At 57.9% G+C, this 14,843-nt stretch overlaps 1 protein-coding gene across 1 annotated transcript in view; it reads left to right on the top strand.

Moving 5' to 3' along the window:
• Positions 1-299: 299 nt before the first annotated feature.
• The window catches only part of KCNH2 (potassium voltage-gated channel subfamily H member 2), a 35,441-nt gene continuing 20,897 nt past the window's right edge, over positions 300-14,843 (top strand). Inside the window, exons 1-2 of the mRNA XM_068972360.1 lie at positions 300-375; positions 3,210-3,440. Of these exons, the coding sequence (XP_068828461.1) occupies positions 300-375; positions 3,210-3,440 (307 nt within the window). The remainder of the gene's footprint in view (positions 376-3,209; positions 3,441-14,843) is intronic.

Here is a 14,843-nt window from a genome sequence, read left to right as displayed (position 1 = left end):
GAGCCCGGCGCGCTCGGGCGGGCGGAGCGCAGCGCGGGGACGCGGCAGAGCGGGGCCCGCGGCTCCGGCTGGGGCCGGCAGACAGGTGTGCGGGCGGCCGGAGCTCAGGCCGGGCCCGCGGTCCAGAGCCGGCTCCGAGCGGAGGGACCCCGCGCCCGCAACCCAGTCCGGGCCGCGCCCGTGCTCTGCCTGGCCGCGGAGTGCGGGGACCACGGCCGGGCCGGGCCACCCGAAGCCTGTGTTGGGCCGGGCCGGGCCGGGGTGGGTGGGGGCCCGCCCGGCCCGCCCATGGGCTCAGGATGCCGGTGCGGAGGGGCCACGTCGCGCCGCAGAACACCTTTCTGGACACCATCATCCGCAAGTTTGAGGGCCAGAGTGAGTGGGGGAGGGGGCCGGCGGGGAGGGGGCTCTGGGGGCGGGCCGAGATTTCTGGAGAGTCAATGGGGGGGGGGCGTGCCCGGGCCGTTTGCAGCCGGCAAGTGAGTCTGTGGTGGCTGGTGACCCCAAGGCCCTGACCAGGGGTCGCAGGGGCCGGGCTTGGTGCTGGGGGGCCGTGGGCTTGGGGCCAAGGGGCCTGGGGTTGGGGCGCGCAGCAGGAGGCTCAGGTTAGACTGCGATCCATCGATGGGGGGAGTGTGTGAGTGTGACACTCTGAGTGTGCAGGGAAGGGAGATAGGATGGGAGTGTGCAGGTATCTAACTCCGGGGGCCTGGGTGTGAATGGGGCTGTGTGGACTGAGAACAGGAGAATGTACCTGGCCGGAACTGTGGGACCCTAAGACCACTGTGCTTGTGCAGGTCCTGATGGTTTCTGGAGATTGGAAGCCAAGCATATAGGGTCAGCGCCTTATGTGGTCTTGGGAGTGTGTGTGTGTGTGTGTGTGTGTGTATGTATGTGTGTGTGTGTATGTGACCCATGAGTTCGACCCTGCATGGGCAATGGGGAGGTGTCTGACAGGCTGTGAGCTCTGGGCCTTGGAGGTGACAGGGAGCCAGGGCCCAGGCTAGGTTGTTGCAGGTTTAAGTAGGTTCTGTGTTGCAACGACCCTGTGTTGCTGTTTTTTTCTGTCCTGAGCCCCTTGGTGGGGACTACAGCAGCCCTAATACCGGCTGGTTGGAGAGGTTTTCAGAAGTGTCCCAGGCTAGGTGAACGTTCTGCGTGTGGGTGTTTGCACCCTCCTGGCATGTGTGTGTCTGTCCCCAAGGCTGCATGTGCCATGGTGGGTGTGACTGCCAAGGGCCCTGGGAGCGGGTGACATTCCTTGCCTATGACCCTGTGAGCACAGGACGACGTGTGCTTGTAACTGAGGTGGGGGAAGGGAGGGGTCAGTTCGATGGGCAGCATTGTCTGAAGCAGAGGAACAAGATGATCCTTAGGGGGAGGAGACTGCCGTGGTGGAGGGCCCTGAGGCCAGGTCTTCCCTTCCCACAGGCTCGGGGTGCTTGGGAAGCAGCTGGGCTGGGAGCTGGGGGCCTACCTTCCGGTCCTACCTCTGCCACTGACTGCTATGTGACCTTGAGCGATTCTCTTCCACATCTGGGAAGTAGGGGGGTCTGCCAAAGGGGCCTTTCGGGGCCTTTCTGTCTCAATGGTTCTAGGAGCTCAGTGAAGGGGGGGGGGGAGGGACTGCCTTCGAAGAAACTGGCTCTTCTCTCCAGGCCTGGGAGTGGGGGTTTTCCGTCTCCGAAGCTGGTGCATGTGGGGCTGGTACCCAGGACTACCTTGGGCTCAGGTGGAGATGGAGGCTCAGTCAGGGGTCATTTCCTGTGAGAGGGCGCCCTGCCTTCTAGGGTTGAGGACTGCCTGGGAATTTTTTTTGGGGGGGGGCCTGGGGAACTGACCTAAAGATGACCCGACTTCAAAAAGTAACTTCCTGGAGGTCTGAGGGCAAGGGAGGGGAAGAAGGCAGGCAGAGGCCAGCTCTTGATGCAGCAGCGGAGCCTTGCCCATGGGATCGCCCAGGGCTGCAGCCTGAGGGCTGTGCCCACTGGCAAGGGAGGGGGCAGGGTTCCCACTGCTACTGAAAGCCCCAGCATTAAAGGCTAAACTGGCCGGAAACTTCTGTGTTTATAAAAAGCTCTTATCCTCAGAGCATCTATCCTGGCACAAGCTGGGGCCACTGCCTGCCTGCTGCTCACCCACCAGCCTGGCTCTTGGGGCAGGTGTGGAGGAAATGAGCCCAGTCTAGCGGCAACGGGTCCACTGGGGCAGTCACCTTGCTGGGACCAAAGTGAGGAAAGCCTCGCATCCATGGTGGGAAAGCCCCTTTCCGGGGTCTGTCTGCTTACATGCTGGCCGAACCTGGGCTCTGGGTGTTTTCCGGGTTTGGAGCTGCAGGTCCCTTTCCTTGCTCCCTGTGACCTTGGGCCTCTGCCCATGACCCTCCGCTGATTCTTCACCTTATGCCAGAGCTAGGTTCAAAACCTGGCCCTAGCTTTTACAGGCTGCAAGATGAGGGTATGAACTTCTTTGGAGTCTCTGTTTCTTCACCTACAAGACGAGGATAATGATGGGGCTGTCAAGAGTATTAAATGAGAGAAGGGATCTGAGGTGCTCACGTGGTACTACCTCCCTCCTCGTCGTCATCTTTTTCGGTGCGCCCACTCCCCAGTCCCTGACTGCCCTTGGAGTGGGTGCAGAAGTCCCGGGAAGTGCTGACCTGGCAGGGGCCGCTGATACTCGGAGAAGTGATTTCCTAGGGATCCCTGGGATAGGGAGTGCCTAGGGAGTGCCACCCCCCCAAGTCTAGAGAGCCGGGGTCAGGAAGAGAAGCCAGAACCAGTGCAAAAGGGAAGGCTGGCCGCCATCTCTGGCCCTTCCCAGGCTCCGTCTCCAGGCTCAGTGTTTATCCCTCCGCCGCGGCTGCTGACACGCGTTGCCGACACCCGCCCAGACTGGCCTCGGCCCCGGGCGCGCGGAGGGGGCGGCGGGCTGCTGGCAGTCTGCCCGGGGAAGCCACGCAGCCAGCCCGCGGGCCAGGCGGCTGGGGGAAGGGGGCGCGCCGCCGGGACGGGGCCGGCCGAGGCACCTGTGTCGGGGCACAGCTGCGTTCGTCCCCTGTTGGGGACCCCAGGCCCCGCTGTGCTTCCTGGGGCGGGGAGTCTCGGGGCGGGCAACTGTGTGTGGCAAGAGAACGCGGACAAGGGCTGGGGACCCCGGGGGGCAGGGGTCCCTGCTCACGTGCCCGCTTATCCCCGCCCCCCTTCCAGGCCGCAAGTTCATCATCGCCAACGCTCGGGTGGAGAACTGCGCTGTCATCTACTGCAACGACGGCTTCTGCGAGCTGTGCGGCTACTCGCGGGCCGAGGTGATGCAGCGGCCGTGCACCTGCGACTTCCTGCACGGGCCGCGCACGCAGCGCCGGGCCGCCGCGCAGATAGCGCAGGCCCTGCTGGGCGCCGAGGAGCGCAAAGTGGAGATCGCATTCTACCGGAAAGATGGTAGGTGCGGCCTGGGGCGGGGCGGGCGCGCGGCGGGGCGGGGCCACTGCGGGGGCGGGGCTGGAAGGCCGTGGGGGCGGGGCCGTGGGTGAGGGGCGGCCAGAGATTGGCCGGAGTCCCGGCCGTTGACCCCAGCCCGGGGCCTGGGGGTGGGCGTGACCCCAGCCGGGACCTGTGCGGTGCGCCAGGTGGGAGGCACCGACTGCAGGGCGGTCTGGATCTCTTGGCCTCAAGCACTATGTTGGGATTGTTTTATGGGGTGGTCAGGGTGCTGCTTGGCTGTGGTCTGGCGCCTCTGGTTCCTTCCTCCCTGGGCAGATGTGGGCGCGTTGAGCTGGGTGGGTTGGAGTTTGACGGCGCGGCCCTGGGATGGCAATATGCGTGCCCGGACGGAGGTAATGAAAGTCCAGGCTGGTGGGTGGGTGCTGACCTCCGGCCACAGGCTTCCAGCCACCCTAGTCCCTGCCAGGTGACTGGTCTGGGCGTTGTCCTCGAGGCGAGGCAGGGAAGGGCTGCAGGACTCTGGTTGGCTCTCAGCCGCCCCTTTCCTGTCCCCGTCTCTTCCCCGCTTCACCTGGGCGGGAGGTGTGTGCCTCTCCCCACAACCTCAGTTCCCTTTGTCTCATCTTTTGAGCGCCCCGCCCTGCACCCCTTCCTGCGCCAGGTGTCTCTGCTCAGCCACCGCCTCCCCCCCCAGCTGCTCTGGGTTTCCGGAGAGCGGATAAACAGAGCCCTGGGCCGGACTGCTCCCACACCCGCTCCTGCCCTGGCCGGGTGCAGCCCTGTTCAGGGAGGCCAGTGCAGCAAGGCTTTGGGGGACTGCAGGTAGCAGGGGGCTGGGGAGGGGCTCCAGATGGTGCCACTGGGCGGCCCACAGTGCTGCTGCCCTGTGTGTATGTGACCAGCGCTTACTGAACCCCTGGGAGCGGGATGAAGCAAGGTCTGGAGATGGGGCAAGGTACCAGACCAGAGGTTCCTACCCACAGCCTGCTTACCCGCTGTGGACAGCACTCTCTGTCGCCCCGCCCCCGGGGGCAGTCAGTAGCCCCTGGCCTTTGCTCTGGGTTCACTAAGACTGCCCTGCACAGGCTTAGATCCCCAGATGGTCTTGCTTTCACAAGCGTGCCTAGCTGTGAGATCTCTGGACAGAATCAGAGCGGCATATGGTCATGGGGACCCGTGGAAGAGGGTTTGCTCACAGCACAATGGGCATACTGGCTGGGAGGCAAGAGCTGGGAAGATCAGATGCAAACTCTGGAGGTAGGGCCTTCCTTCCGACTCTTCACTCAAATCTCCCCAGAACCTTAATCAGAGCAGGTGAGCAGATCTGCTTTTATATCTGTCTGCCTGGCGATCTAGTACTAGCTGATGTCAGTGGTGCTCTCTATGCACCCGGCCCTGGGCTGACTGTTTCACTTGCCCTCTCTTGTGGAATCTTCCCAAGGCTGGGAAGTAGATGCTAGTTTTTCTCCACTTTGTGGGATAAGGAAGCTGAAGTTTAGGGAAATTAGGAAACTTCCCTTAAACAAAGATAAAGAATCTGATTGCAATGCAGGAGACCCAAGTTTGAGTACTGGATGGGGAAGAGACCCTGGAGAAGCAAATGGCAATCCACTCCAGTTTTCTTGCCTGGAGAATCTCATGGACAGAGGAGCCTGGCGGGCTCCAGTCCATGGGGTCAGAAGAGTGGGACACGACTGAGCGACTAAACCACCACCACCAAGAAACTTGCCTAGAGCATGCAGAGCTGGGAGTGGAACCTGTCTGGCCCGTCAGAGCCCTGTCCCCTCTGCTTTGCTGTCGTATGTTGAAAAGGACACACAGTGGTTACAGGGGTATCGATATATACTGCCTGTTATGGCATGCACACTTTTATTTGGAAAGTGTGCAAGCCACTAGTGTCATGTAAAGAATGTGAATATATAAGTCCTGGGTTCAGGACTCACACCAGAAATTCTGCGATATGGACCAAGCTGGTTATTGCCTCGGGCCTGTTTCTACTTCTGGGACTGCTTGCCTGCTGGGCCCCTCGGTGGCACCCCGAGTGCCTCTGTCTTCGCCGTAGTATGTGAGGCCCTCCGTCCCTCCTGCCCCAGGCTGGCTCCGTTGGGAGAGGATGGCCCTGGGACCCCTTCTGCTGAGGTGCTATCATGGAATCTGGGTGACCTTGCGGATCACTTAATCCAGCCCACTCAAGTTACAGATGGAAAAACTGTAGAAGCAGAGGTCAAGTTACCTGCGAATCAAAGGAGACAGTGGGACTGGAACAGGCCTCCCACCCAAGTTCAAGTTAGTTCCCCACCTCAGTTATTTCCCTACTCCAACTGGGGCTGTGACCCAGAAGGTTCTATGCCAGCGCTCCCTGCCTGCCTGCCCCCTTCTCTGTTCTCATTAGTTTCCATGGGGATCAGGTGTCTCCTGGTGGCCAACAGTCTGGCCTGGGCCCTCCGGTCACGTGGGCCCCTGACTGTCCTGGCACTTGGGGCCCAGGGTGCAGACAGGTCACCTCTGCCGCCCCTCCCTGTCCCTTTGCTCAGCCCCTTGGGCAGATCTCTGTGCCTGAGCTGGGCCGCGTGTGTGTGTTGTTCGTGAGCTCACAGCCTGGTGCATGGGCAGAGGAGGAGAGGCCAGTGCTGCCTCTCGTTTCTGTTCAGGCCTTTCTCAGGGTCTCTGCCCAGGCCGTCCAGGGCAGAGTGGGTCCCTGGGCTCCAGCCCCAGGGAAGTGGGTGGCTGGGAAGTGGGGTGGGTAGCTGGAAAGGGGGGCAGGGCCTCCTGCTGGCAGGCGCCCCTGTGGACAGCTGTGCTGTGTCGGTGCCTCGAGCCCAGCTCTGTGTAGCATCAAGGCCCTGAGCCAGACAGCCCCATTATTCAGCTGCTGGGACTGCTGGGATGTGGGGAGGCCCGACTAGGGTGGGGGAGCAACACGGGGTGCTGGGGGGGTTCTGGCTCTGTGTCCATGCCCCTTCACGGCAGGCTGGGGATTGAGGTGGAACTGGGGGCAGGGCCCAGCAGCGTGGGGCAGGCAGGTGGCCGGCATCCACGCCCCGGGCTCGGGGTGCTACCTGGGCAGGGAGCGATGCTGGGGCATACCTGCTTTCCAGGCCACCTGGAGGGCGGCGGCCCCTTCCAGCACAGCCCCTCCTCTGTCCCCTGAGCTCTTTGTTTCTGCCTCTCTGTCTCTGCCGTCTGCCAGGCCTGTCCCCGTGGTCTTCATCTCCTTCTCCCCGCAGCTGTTCCTCTTTCTCTCCTCCCTTCGGCACCCCGGAGCCTCTCTCCTTGCCTGCGTCCCTCTGCCCTGGTGGCCTCCGCCTCTCGGCGCTCCAAGTTCTCTGTCCGTCCTGGCCTGGTCTCCGTGTCCCCGTGTCCCCGGGAGCCTGTGCGTGGGTGGGGATGGGGGTGCCTCTAGAGAAGAGTCTGTCGGCTTCTTCACTCCAGCTGCAGGCTGGTTGTCATGGTAACAGGGTCAGAGGGCCCCCACTGCAACAGCTGAGCTGTGGGCTGGGGGAGGGGTGGGGATCAGAAGGCCAGCATGCTCCCCAGGGTCCCCAGAGCCTGTGGCGAGCCAGAACCCCAGAGGTGGCCCCATGCCTACTGGTCTGTGGTCTCCAGACTCACACTTCAGCTCCTCAGGTACTTGTGCAGGCATTCCTAGCTCCAGTAACACTTCTTTTGGGCCTCCTGTGACCGGCCACGTGGTGGTGGTTTAGTCGCTACGTCATGTCCAACTGCTGCGACCCCGTGGACTGTAGCCTGACAGGCTCCTCTGTCCATGGGATTCTCCTAGGCAAGAACACTGGAGTGGGTTGCCAAGCCCTCCTCCAGGGGATCTTCCTGATCCAGGGATCGAACCCATGTCTCTTGCACTGCGGGTGGATTCTTTATCCCTGAGCCACCTGGGAAGCCATATCCCGGGCTATTTCACTATCTCCTCCCTGGTCCCTGAAGGCCGGCTGACTCCTCACTGTGACACAACCTCCTTCTCCATCATGGCCCCGAGCTCAGACACCCGCTACCTGCCACCCCGTCCTCTCCAAGCTGTGATCCTCAGGTCCCCAGACCCCCCTCACTCAGGGTAGTTGGTGAGGGAGCCCTCGTTAGGCTGAGTCTGGCAGGCAGGTCAGATGGAGGCTGGTGCCCAGGTGTGTTCTGTGTCCTTGAGATGGAGCAGACCAGGCTGAACCCAAGAGGAGTGAGCTTAGACAGACAGCCCTCTTCTTGGGCGGCTGGGGAAGCCATTGGGGGCCCCCCTCCACCTTGGGTGTTCTGATCAGGGCCTGGGTCAGGCTGGAGTTGGGCAGGTGAAGCCCTTGCACGGTGGTGGCTGGGAGCTGGGCACGGGGCGGGGTTGGCTGCATCAGAGCCCAGCAGCGCTTTCCCTCCATGGCTCCAGATAGGGATCATTCCGGAGCCGGAGCAGGGTGCCCTGGCCTGCGTGGGGGGGCTTCGTGTCCCAACCCCACCCTGGGGGCCAGGCGGGCCTGCCTCCACCGAGGATGTGGGCCACTCCTGGCCTCTTCTGGGGTCTGGAGAGTGTTGGGAGGGCGGCTCCTCCGTGTTGTGTCTGCTGGAGCCCCCGAGAGGAGCTATGTAAATATTTGTGCAGAGCGCGGTCTGGGATGGGAGCAGAGTTTGACGGTGGCCTTGGGCTCTGGGGAGGGGGAGCCGTGGGCAGCAGGAGGGCCAGCTGGGGGGGGCGTGAGACAGGGTGAGCCTCTTTCTCTTCTCTGCCTGGAGGTGGCTTCCAGGGAGGTAGGGCTTCAAAGAGCCTGAGATGGTCCTTTCACAGTTAAACATCCTCCCGAGGGGGCTTGGAAGTCCTCCCTCTGAGATCCGCTCGCCTGGGTGGAGAGCAAGCCTTTCTCTTTATAAAGACGTTCTCTCGCGTCACCCCTGCCCTGTAAGCGGGGAGGAGTGTGGACATGGCTTACCTTCAGTGTGAAAGACTTTCACTGACACTTTCCCCCTGATGTGGGGGGAAGCGCCCATGGGGTCAGGGCCAGAAGAGGGGACGCAGAGGGATACCCAGCATGAGTGATGAGTATGGGGGAGGCTTGGGGTGAACCACTGTCCTCCTAAGACTGTATTCTTGTATTTAAGGGCTTCCTTGGTGGTGCAGAGGTTAAAGCGTCTGCCTGCAATGTTGGAGACCTGGGTTTGATCCCTGGGTCGGGAAGATCCCCTGGAGAAGGAAATGGCAACCCACTCCAGTATTCTTGCTTGGAGAATCCCATGGATGGAGGAGCTTGGTGGACTACAGTCCACGGATTGCAAAGAGTCGGCCATGACTGAGCGACTTCACTTTCACTGTCCCCCTAAAGCCCCTTCCTGTCCCTAGCCCAGGGCCCATAAAGAGCTCCACGCTGTGACCCGTGGTTGGCCTCAGTCAGGCTCCTCTCCGAATTTGGTCATGTGGGTACTGAGCTAGAAGCACCTTGAGGGCCAGGCGGTGTCACCTTCTCCTTAACCCCCATCTCCCCGGCTCACAGTTCTCGCTGAGGCTCACAGTTCTTGCTGAGGCTGCCACATCCGACTCCCCGACTCTAGACTGTAAGCTCTGGGAGGGCAGACGTGGCCTCTCTTGTGCTCCGTTGTGACTGTGTGTCTGCTGCACAGGGGGAGCTGAGTTCCTGCTCGCTGAACAAATGACTGATCGAATGACTCTGGCTGAGTTGTAGGCAAGCTGTGTGATGTTGGACAAATCACTTCCCATCTCTGGGCTGCGGTGACTGCCTCTGTGAAGAGCCTTAGAATAACAGAATGCTGAGGCTGGGAGGGATCTTTTGAGAGCATGGGGCGGCTATCAGAGCCACAGGAAGGTGGGCTACGGAGACGTGGCCAGAGGTGGCCACCGAGAGCAGCGAGTCCCCCAGTCCTGCCATGCGGGGGAGGGGGCATCATTGTGGGGGAACAGGGATGGCATCTGGGGATTCTCAGTCTCCCCAGAGATGGACCCAGGAGGCCTGGGTGGGGGAGCTGAGCTGGGGCAGGGGGCAGTGTCGCGGGCGCCCTCGCCATTGTGACTGCACTTGCCGTTTGCAAGCTGGGACGCAGGCTGCGGGCAGGTTTAGCGGGGTCCTCCCCAGGTGCCAGACTCACTCAGAAAGGCTAAGGGGAATCAAGCAGCTGGCAGGGGCCTGAGTGGGAACTCCAGCCATTTTCTTCTTTCCACTCGAGTCCTGCCCTGCACAGAACCCCACCGCCCCCTCTGGGCCATCCAGGCCCTGGCACTGGGTCCCCGCCCCAGTCTTGGCCTAGGAGAATCAGGACCCCCAAGCTTAACCTCTGTGGCCCCTTCTGATGTGAAGGCTGTTGGTTTGCCCCCAGTATGCTCCTCACCACACCCTGTGCACAGACCCCCTTGTGCCCCATGGCTGCCTCCTCCCGCCCACCCTGACCCTGCCAGGCACCCAGCCTCGGCTGCCCTGTCCTCCCTGAGCCCCCCTGTACCTGCCCCCTCCCAGGGCCTCCCTGCTCCAGGATCTATCTCTCAGACTCTTCTCTCTTCCCAGCGCTGAGACACCAGCCACATCCCCAGCCGCCACCTTCAGGAAGCCCTCACTGACTGCACCCCTCCATCCCCTGCTTCTGACCAGAGTCCACTCCCACCTCACTTCCAGACGGCCATTTGGGGCCACAATAGGCCCAGAGCCCCTGGAAATTTGGGTTAATAGAAAAAAATGCAGATTCCCGACCAGGGATCAAACCTGTGTCCCCCTGCATTGGGAGGTGGATTCGTAACCACTGGACCGCCAGGGAAGTCCTTCTCTCTCTCTTCTCATGGCGTTTTCCTCTTTTCCGCTTTTCTCAGTCCCCGGTCCCATTACCGCTCCCTTAGGCAGCCATTCAAATGTACTTCCTGTGAATGTGTTGCTTGCATATGTTCTTGCAGAATGTGTGTTTTGTCTGGCTGCGTATAGGTTTAATTTATGTAAATGATATGTGCTGTATATTGTATTCCGGTGTTCACTTTTGCTGTCCGGGAGTCCGCCTCTGAGTCCAGCCAGCTTGCTGCTTGACACTGAGTCTAGGGCTCCGTGTTCTCTGGCGTGCTCCCCCCTCCTTTTACCTGTCCCCAAGTCCTCATGCGTGGCCCCTTTTGGACTCATGTGAGGACATCTTTGGGATTTATCCCCAGGAGTGAGTGGCGTTGCTGGATCACAGGATATGCGGACACTTAATTCAACCCAGCACTGTCAGGCTGTGTGTGAGCAGGGCTACAGCTAACACCACCCTCCTAAACAGAGCATAGAATTCCCCTGGATCTCTGATACACTTGGCATTAGCCACCTTGCTAATTTCTGTAAGGGTAATAGGTGAAAGTGATATCTTACCGCTTCAATTTGCATTTCTTTGATTTCATGTGAGTCCCGAATCCCGAGCATCTTGTAAGTGACCATTCTGCTTTCTTTCCCGTGAATTGCCTGCTCATATCCTGGGCTCATGTTTCCACGAAACTGCTGTCTTTTGTTCTTGTTGATTTGTAAGAGTTGCTTATGGATTCTGGAAATACAAATGCACACAGTTAAATATTCAATGTGTATTCTGGATGTTAATCCCCGTTGACTCAAGATATTGCAAATATCTGCTCTCATTCAGTCATCTGTCAGATTTATCCCACAAAGATACTTAAGTTTGATACAAGCAAATTCACAGATCTTTTTAGCTTTCTTTATGCTTTTGAAGTTTTGTTTAACAAACCCTTCACCGTCCTGAGGCTGCAAAGATCTACATTTTCTTCTCTTCACTTAAAGACTCAGTCGAGTCTTTAATCCATCCTGAGCCTACCTCTGTCTGTGGTGTCAAATAGGGATCAAGTTGTATTTTTTTTCCTTGTGCTGAGCCAATTTTCCCAACACATCAGTAAACAGCCTATTCTTTTCTGTTGATTTGTGGGGCCACTGTTATCACTAGTTAACTCCCCATATATCTATGGGTCTGTCTTTGAGCTCTCTAGTTTTGTTTCAAGTATTGTTTGTTCATGCATCAAAACCCCATTAAAAGTATGGCAGTTAGTATGTCTTGGTATGTGGAAAGGCAAGTCTTCCCTCCTTGTTCTTCTTTCTTAGAAAATGGTATTTATTTAGTTTTGGCTGCACTGGGTCTTTGTTGCTGTGTGTTGGCTTTCTCTAGTTGAGGAGCACAGGCTTCTCATTGCAGTGGCTTCTCCTGGTGCAGGGCACAGTAGTTGTAGCACACAGGCTTAGTTGCCCCGCAGCATGTAGAATCTTCCCAGACCAGGGATTGAACTCATGTCCCCTGCATTGGCAGGCGGATGCTTTGCCACTGGACCACCAGGGAAGTCCCCTCCTTGTTCTTTTGAAAGGTTGACAGACATATTTGAGGACCTGTCTTCTCCTTTACAAACTCTAGAGAAAGTTTATCAAGTTCCTGGGAAGAAGAATGCCACTAGAATCTTGATTGGAATTAGATTGGTTTTATAGGTTAATTTGGGGGAGACTTGACATCTTTAGAATATCTGTCCCTTCTGAGAGTCCGGAGTGACTGCATTTATCAGATTATTTCTGCATCCTTTATTAGTTTAAAGCTTTTTTTTTTCTTCCCTATAGAGATCTTGTGCATTCTTGGTCACTTCCTAGATACTTCAGATTTTGTTGCTAATATAAAAGAGATCTTATCTTTGACTACTTATTCTAACGGGCTTCCCAGGTGGCGCTAGTGGTAAAGAACCTGCCTGCCAATGCAGGAGACATAAGAGACGCAGGCCTGATGCCTGGATCGGGAAGATTCCCCTGGTGGAGGACACAGCAACCCACTCCAGTATTCTTGCCTGGAGAATCCCATGGCCAGAGGAGCTTTGCAGGCTCTAGTCTATAGGGCCACATGGAGTTGGACACGACTGAAGCACCTTAGCACACACGTGTTCTGATAGCTTTATGCTGGTGGAGAGAAATGCTGTATGTTCCATGGGCTGATCTTGTATTTGGCAGCCTCCCTGGATGAGCTCTCTTATTAGTTCTAATTGCTTATCTGTTGATTTTATTGGTCCTCTAGGGAGATGATCCTATCTGAATAACGCTGCTTCTCTCTGTTTATGTCTGGGTCATTGCCATATGTGTCGATGTGGGGATGTTCCAGCTGCCTTTTCAGCACGCTTTCACATGCACATGTATTTGTCTGTTGGAGTCCTGGGAGGTGGGCGAGTCAGGGAAGGGGTGCAAGTCTCCATTTAATGACTGAGAAGCCAGCCCTTCCCTGATTGGGTGACCTTTGGGACAGGCCTGCTAGGGTATGTCAGGAGCCTAGGTGGGAGAGCTGTTCTAGAAGCTTGCTGAGCCCTGGATGGGGGCAGAAACCCCAGCTGTCCTAGTGGGCCTTGATTCTGTGTGCTCTTGCTTCCTGTGGCCCGCTGGGGTAGGGGTCCTCATGAAGAGGGCTGGTGGGGGTCTGAGGCCCAGAGATACCCCGACCCCCTTGCCCAGATTTCTGGGCTGTCAGCCTCTGTGTTCTGTGCTCACTGTTGATCAGACTGAATAGAACAACACTTCAGCAGAAACTGTTTAAAGTGTTAGTTGAACCCAGGTCTCTCGCATTTTATGCAGATTCTTTATCCTTTGAGCCACCAGGGAAGCCCTGCACTTCAGCAGAAGATGCCACCTAAATATCTGTTGTTGTTCAGTTACTCAGTTGTGTCCAGCTCTTTGTGACCCCATGGACTACAGCATGCCAGGCTTCCCTGTCTTTTAATCATCTCCTGGAGTTTGCTCGAACTCATGTCCATCGAGTCAGTGGTGCCATCCAAGCATCTCATCCTCTGTCATCCCCTTCTCCTCCTGCCTTCAATCTTTCCCAGCATCAGGGTCTTTTCCAATGAGTCAGTTCTTCCTATCAGAATCCCTACGGGGGAAAATGATTCCTAGGGGATTCTGACTGCTGTCCAGACTCAGGGTGGGTTTGAAACGAGCAGATCCTGTTGGAAAGGACAGCCAGTGCCCCTGGATCTGAAAGGGAGCTGAAAGGGTGAGGGAGACAGCCCTGTCCCCACCTGCTGTCAGTGTGGGTCCCTGCCCTGAGCCCAGGATCGACTGGACATCTGCTTACCCAGTACTTCCCTTGTAGCTAGTCCAGCCCTGGCTTCAGGGCTGTGGCTCTGGCAGAGGGAGAAAGCTCCGCTCCCCAAGAAGCCAGGGTACAGTTACCTCCTACATTAGAGATGTATTGAGTTGGGCAGATGGAAAAGAATGAACTTTTTGGCCAGCCCAATAGTTTTAGACAAACCTAGACAGCATATTAAAAAGCGGAGACATTACTTTGCTAACAAAGGTCCGTCTAGTCAAAGCTGTGGTTTTTCCAGTAGTCATGTATGGATGTGCGAGTTGGACCATAAAGAAAGCTGAGCATCGAAGAATTGATGGTTTTGAACTGTGGTGTTGGAGAAGACTCTTGAGAGTCCCTTGGACTGCAAGGAGATCCAACTAGTCTATCTTAAAGGAAATCAGTCCTGAAAATTCATTGGAAGGACTGATGCTGAAGCTGGAACTCCAATACTTTGGCCACCTGATGGGAAGAACTGACTCATTGGAAAAGACCCTGATGCTGGGAAAGACTGAAAGCTGGAGGAGAAGGGGATGACAGAGGATGAAATGGTTGGATGGCATCACAGACTCGATGGACATGAGTCTGAGTAAGCTCCAGGAGTTGGTGATGGACAGGGAAGCCTGGCGAGCTGCAGTCCATGGGGTCACAAAGAGTCGGACACGACTGAGGGACTGAGCTGAACTCAATCATTTTAGATGAGCTTTCAATGAGAAACATCCCTGTGGACCGGATGGAGCTGTCAAGAAAGCTCTGGTAGAGGGCGTCCTCTGGGCACCTAGAGAGAGGGAGGCAAGGTGTGGCTGTGAGGAGTGGGAGGGTCTGTGAAGCTGGGGTCCACTGGAGGGGGCTCTGAGGCCAGCCGGCCGGGGACTTGGCCAGTCTCAGTGTCTGGAGATGGGAGGCCCAGCTTGGGGGGCAGCTGAGGGTGCAACCCGGTTGGGGACAGGGGATTCTGAAGGGCTGAGGAGGGCCAGACTCCAGGAAGCCGGAGGAGGGAGGTTAAGTGCAGAGGCTTCAGGGAGGAGGGGCATGGGATGCGCCTGTAAAGTGAAGCTTTCCCGGATAAACATGGCCTGGTTTCACCTTCCCGGGCCTTGCTGTGGCACAGGGCAGGGCTGTGACTCCCAGTTTACAGACACGTCCCCAGGGCTTTTCTAGAAAGAGCTCTCCTCGTGAGGCCATCACAGCCACCCTGGGGAACAGTAGCACAGACAGGCCACATGCAGTGGGTTTGGGCGGGGTCTGGATGCCAGGTAGAGGCCTCCCGAGGCCCTGCATCAGGCCCTGAAGATCCCTGGGAAGGTGTTAGGCCGGCGGGCTTAGTGGAGCATCTGTTTGGAGATGCTC

The sequence above is a fragment of the Capricornis sumatraensis genome, chromosome 5 (assembly GCF_032405125.1).
Source record: "Capricornis sumatraensis isolate serow.1 chromosome 5, serow.2, whole genome shotgun sequence".
Taxonomy (NCBI): domain Eukaryota; kingdom Metazoa; phylum Chordata; class Mammalia; order Artiodactyla; family Bovidae; genus Capricornis; species Capricornis sumatraensis.
Note: the sequence above shows the minus strand (reverse complement) of the source record. Positions and strands in the feature narration are given on the sequence as shown.